The sequence below is a fragment of the Haliotis rufescens genome, unplaced genomic scaffold (assembly GCF_023055435.1).
Source record: "Haliotis rufescens isolate VD_foot unplaced genomic scaffold, xgHalRufe1.0.p SCAF_8, whole genome shotgun sequence".
Taxonomy (NCBI): Eukaryota; Metazoa; Mollusca; class Gastropoda; order Lepetellida; family Haliotidae; genus Haliotis; species Haliotis rufescens.
Window position 1 is genome coordinate 36241809 of NW_025964372.1, and position 6407 is coordinate 36248215.

The window sequence follows — 6407 nt, forward strand, 5'->3', positions numbered from 1 at the left end:
GAACTTGTGAAGCACACAGAATGTGATCCTGCCATCTGATGATCATTTCAAAACTCTGAGCATTGTCTAATAATATTTTTTTTGTAAATCGACACATATTTATTCGTGTATTTTTCCTGGTACTACATTTTGTGTAATCATGATTTGTGCAAATTTCACATAGCTTCTCTTAATTAAAAAAGGATAGCCAATTATTTTGGGATTTCCTTATATCATGTATAACTTTCAGAGTTTCTTACTAAACATAATTGTGAGTAATGGTTAGTGTTGGAAATGTTTCTATTCATCAGTTAGTTGATTGTATTTGTTTTAATCGTTTTCATGAAATAATGACATAACCTACAGGTATATGTAGCTCTAAAAAACATATTGACCCATGATTCCTCCAACACCTTTTTAAAAATATTTTCTTAAAGCTATGTATTCCTGTGCACAACCCTATTGTACAGATCAAACCATTGGCCAATTACTTGGTCAGTGCTAAAGCACCAATATCTGCCTGTGTACTCTTTTGAATTTTGAAATGACAACAATGATAAAACAAGGTCATCTCTAAATATAAGGAATCCATCTCTACATGAACACATATGAAATTCAGGTCACAGATGTAAATATGTCAGTGTTCAAAATTAATGGGGGCATGCTGGGGTCCTGGAAGTTTCTGAATCTGTGGCCCCCACATCTTTACATTTAACATAGGGTTGTGACAATGACTCACTGAGGCCTCATGTTCTTTCTTAGTTGTTATTAAGACTGACACACAAAATATACATTCAAATAAGAAAGAAAATAACACCATTTTTAACCCAAAATAGTTGGGCCTACTCTGTTTTCCAATTAGATGAAAAGATGAAAAGATAAAAAAAAACAAAAAAACATGAGCTTTGATCACTGCTGTCTGTATAAAATGGTAAATAGTATGTATAAAAATCTTTAATCTTAAAAAAAACGAAACCCAAATAATTACCTATGTAAATCTTCCAATGTTAAAACTTGTTGTTTTTCATTTATTAGCAGCAGTACGAATGTGGAAGATGAAGTTTCTAAAAAACAATTCAACCACCAACATTGAATATCAGACCATTATTTTTGCAAACCAACTAATAAAAAAAAAATGGCTTGACTTTATTGCTTTATTTCAAACAATGTATGTGACCGTGCTATTATTTGACCTATCTCCACATGGAGTTTACGATTGTACTAATACAGACATGGTGAACAGTAGGACATCAACTTGTTCAACACAAACATCAACTCAGCACTGGACTCCATTGCCAACCTATTAGACGTAATGAGGCCAGCTACATACTTGCTCTGGGCCTGTGTGTCTTATGGGAGAGGTCACGCTATCAATCATCTCAGTTATGTCAAACTGTGCAGCTCAAGTCTTTACTTTTCCTTCAGTTGACGAAATGGGATAGGTAACACTACCTATATAAGCAACAGCAATGTGGATCATCAGTTGAATGGTAATGGCTGACCTTAACTTGATCTAACAAATACATGACAGTCAACATTTTTGGGAAATGTTGTCCTTAAACATGTTAAGAGAACTTGAGACTTCTAAATGATTATAGTTCCTAGATTACGTTACATTGAAAAATGAAAATAATTGTTGAACATCAAATAATCCAAAAGGTCAAAGTCAAGAAGAATATAGGTCAAAATCGTAAATCATAGAACATGTAGAACATAGCATTCTTTTATGCTTTGGTCATTTCTAGGACTTTGGGTATGTAAAACAACATTATAGGGAACAAGTGACAAAAGAATCAACTACATTGTATTCTAAAAATACATCACAAAACAACTTTCTGCACAATGAAAACCAAACATAAAAAAGTGACTGAAAGTGTGGATACCTGAGAACTCAAACATACAACATGGTTGCATGCGGAAAGTTAACCTGGGCAAATAACACAAAATGTCACTGCACAATTGACTAAAGCTAATTGTCCAACAAACCAACCTTAAAAAATGTAAACCATACAAGTCTTTGACTACAGTTTGAATGTGGTCGTATCAGCTCTAAAAGAGACTGAATAGTCCCCAACAATAATCTTTCCTGATCATGCTGAATGTCAACTGAGGAAGCCTGTGGATTCACTACCTGCAGTGATCATCACACAATGATTAAATGCAATGCAGTGAGGTAAAAACATGTTTATCAGTAAAAATTTCATGAGAAACATTCATGAAACAGCAATTTCCATTTTTTATATCTACTGTGGTTAGTTGTTCAGAAGAGAAAATGTCAAGGTACATGTACTATGTAGAAGAATACAGTGCTGTCAATGTTAAACCTGAAAAAATAATCTGGGCTACATAATATGTGATGACCATGTCTCGTGTGGCAGTTTAACTACATTCAGATGAAGAGAAACAGGTGATAGATATCACAAACACGTTTTCTCTTCACAATTTGAACAAAGTACTCCAACTAAACATGCAAAAACACTTGAATATTGTCACTATGACATTTACCAATGACAATATTCAGATATGTGATTAGAGACATCAGGTTACCTCAACACCACATGATCATGTCATATCGTGTATCATTAATCATGTATATATAGTGTATGACTATTTCTTGAAGGAATTAACAGTAAGAGCATGCAGGTTATCTCCCTTCACTGTAAACAGTTGTATAAGCATATTGGTCTTTGAGTTAAACAAGATGGAAATTGTTTGACCATGAACTAGGATCAAACAAATAAACAATTAGCTAACTTTCAAAAGACCCCAAAAGCAACAACAAAACAGACAAACTCAGTAACAAATCAATGGATGCATTTTACTGCCTACTTCTGAATATTTAATCATCTGTGGTAATATTAATCAATTAAAGTTTTGAGAAAACCAATCACCAGCCAATTATCTGTGTTCAATACACAATACATTCTTGGTGATATTATTCCAGGTAAATTGTCAGTTTAGCACTTCGGTAATTGAGAACCTAATCAACAAGTAGCTCAATATATGATGACTGCAAAAATATGTCTGTGGGATTAATATGAGTAAGCCCTTTTACTTGTTATTCCTTAATCATATAATCCAGAACAAGAGATAGTTGACATTTTTACATGCTATTCTTTGGCCACATGGTCATGACAACATAGCTTACTTTAAACTGCTATGCTTGACATGCTCGAGGGAAACAAACAATCAGCATATCATCATGTTTAAAGTCATGATCAATGAACATTTCACCTAAATTTATACTTTGACACTGGGTGTCGATGTTCTTATTATAATCATAAACAACTTTATAAATATGATATGCTATCTATATGTATCATCACTAACTAACCTTTACTAACTGTATCTTATTCTGTGACAGTCTGGCCAATACCAGTACCATGTTAATCAACATCTAACCAACAATTTCTAAACAATGAACCAGATCTGTTGAGCAAGTAGGGAATATATATGTATATGTATCGTACGAGTGTGTAAAATTAAATATATCAATGTGACATGCAGTAGTAACAGCGCACATCGCTGCTTCTGACTGGTTCTGCGTCTGAGCCCCATCTTTACTGACAGCAGACAATATTGTTTTTATGCGGGCGAAGAAGATAGTAGATACACAAACGGTCCAATCACGTATAAGGCATATACAGTATCCGTACATATACGATATGAAAGAAACAATATCAATTTTCAAATGCTTCGACCTGATTTGCATGTTGAATTGATAATCAGATGACGAATCCATGATCATTTTGCATGCGTCTCACTGAGACGCGACTGTCTTCATCATCGATGAAGACACACGACGTTGTCGGAAAATACCAGTAAATCCTCCAAAAGTAGAAATCATGATTAAACCACATCTTACCCACAACTCAGTTCCCCAGCTCATGACTGCATAAGTCCAATTTCGTTTGGCAAAAGCCGGGAAACGTTATGTTCTGATCTATCTGTCAGTAGACTATTTCCTCTATTCTGGGATCAATAGAATCATGGCGGACACCTCACGCGCACTTCCGGAAATGCGAGATGTGTAACAATTTCAGAAACATATACCGTTTGATGTGTATATGGGTATATGTGAAAGACAATGAGCATTGGGACGCTCCACTGCTTGAATTGGGACGCACAACACTCGACAAATTACAAATTAGACCGAAATATAAAATAAGGGGAAGTAACTCCTGGTAGACAAAGGAGGTGCGTCCCGCAAGTAAGACTCTTTGGAATGTGTTATTGCATTACATTGGAATTTTGAAGCAATACGATAGATGATATTCTCTGAGTCATTCTTTTGATTGGTGTTAAGAACGGATTCTAGTATTTTGAAATTGACAAGTTTCAACTGTTCTCGACAAATCTGTAAAGTGACAAGAGAATATTTGTGAGGAAAATAATATTTAAAAAATTTAAAGCGTGATGAAAGCGGTTCTGTTTCTTCAAGTGAATCCATCCTCACATTTACTGTGATCAGAAGTTTTTAATTAAACTTAAGTATTTTAGTTATATTTCACAGCATTTAATTTCTGATATATTTAGTCTATTTACCAGGATAATGGAGAATATAACTGGTAGGGCTAACTGGTTTCTAGGGCTTCGGTCCTGCCCCACCATGAAGCACATGCACCACATGTGGTGTCTCCTTTGGCAAGTGACTTTGTTCGAAATGTGCCCCTGTTCGCCTAGCAGTGAGTGGGTACCCGGTAGGCTGTTAACCTTCTAGCGCCTCACAGTAAGCTTGGGTTGTATACTCCCCAGGGAGCTGAGAATGAAAATCGAGTGCTCACTGATCTATTGCCTGTAATAATGTAAGCGCCATGAGCACACTATTATTATTATTTTTTGTTTTATTATTATTATTATAATTATTATTATAATTATTATTATTATTATTATTATTATTATTATTATTAATGGTAGTTCTAACTATACAGTTCCGTACTGGGGTTTCTGTATACATACCTCATTTTTATCTTACTTCGTACGTGATCGTAATCTCCAGCATGTAAAGGGTATATTTTTCTGTAAATATTCAGGAATAAAAAGCTGTAGTAATATACAGAGTTTATACAATCCTGTGAGTGACCTAGCTACTGGTTTCGGAAGAAGTGTCATAGCTGTCTGGTGTCCAGGAGAAAACACAGGTCAACATGACGTCAACAATTATCCAGTGTGACGTCAGTACACATTACATCAACAATGCTGTCTGATTTGCTGTAGAGTGCGTGAAATCATTATTACACATGGATTGGTTGTATGGTATGATATTGTAATCACTGCGCATTTGTCAGTAATACTGTATGACGTCATCATTGGAATGTTGCTGCACATTGTTAACCTTAAGGATAATACAACAATTTTGCAATCCATATATAGCATTTTCTTCAGAATTCTTGCAAAGTATGCGAAACCATTCCAGTCAGTATTTCACATACTATTCTGTATAAAAGACCAATAATGGATTGGTGTACACATTAAATTAGAAAAGAAAACAACAATTAACTACCACCTAAAAAGTCCTATATTTTAGATCATAATTACTTTGCTTTGTATATTATCACGAGGTATGTTTATATGTTCAACGTTTTGTCCCAGGAAGTCGCAAACAAATTGTTGTGAAAGTAATCAGAGACGTTCCCACGATTTCAACAAGTGAGAGCTTTGAAATGATAACATCAATGCATGGCTAAGGAGTGTCTAAAGGGAAAATATACATGCATTCGTAAAGCGGTGTTACTTTCTTTTTGTTAAACATGTCTTTGACGCAAGTTCATATTTGAGGAATTTTGGGTCACGGATTTGAGATCCTGAAAGGTACAACAGCACGGGGGTAGAAGACGTAGCTAATTCTGTCAATAATTGGTTTGTCTGCTCCGGACTCAATTATTTTTAGGTCGTCGTGATGTGCCTGTAATTGTGACTGTGACGTTAAATAACATACAAATCATAGTAAACGGTTTGTTTGTTTGTTTGTTGTTTAACGCCGTACTCAGCAATATTCAAGCTATATGACGACGGTCTGAAAATAATCGAGTCTGGACCAGCCAATCCAGTGATTGACATCATGAGCACCGCTCTACGCAATTGGGATACGATGACAGGCATCAACCAAGTAAGCGAACCACCCGATTCCGTTAGTCGCCTCTTATGACAAGCATAGTCACCTTTTACGGCAAGCATGGGTTGCTGAAGACCTATTCTACCTCGGATCTTCACGGGTCTATTAAAAGTGTTACATCAGTATGACTGTGTCGTTCAATATGGGAAATGCGGCTAACAGGCCCCCAATATTCCCCATGCATGTAAAACAAATAGTTCATAAATCGATACCAGTGGCCACACTGTGTGACCCGTCTGCCTGTGTGTCAGCCACGCCCTTACCAATCACCGGTTTGTATGGTTCAGGTTCGAGCCTACCTAGGACGTCGCGT

General features: G+C 35.7%; 1 protein-coding gene across 4 annotated transcripts in view; it reads right to left on the minus strand.

The window, feature by feature from the left end:
- The window catches only part of LOC124141808 (cdc42-interacting protein 4 homolog), an 88711-nt gene extending 84594 nt beyond the window's left edge, over window positions 1-4117 (minus strand). For 3 of the 4 annotated variants that reach the window (XM_046509947.2, XM_046509954.2, XM_046509955.2), the window contains exon 1: window positions 3845-4117. In XM_046509947.2, coding sequence (XP_046365903.1) covers window positions 3845-3868 — 24 coding nt within the window. In that variant the 5' untranslated portion in view covers window positions 3869-4117. The remainder of the gene's footprint in view (window positions 1-3844) is intronic. The other variant, XM_046509956.2, reaches the window with a different exon arrangement.
- Between the last annotated feature and the right edge of the window lie 2290 nt (window positions 4118-6407).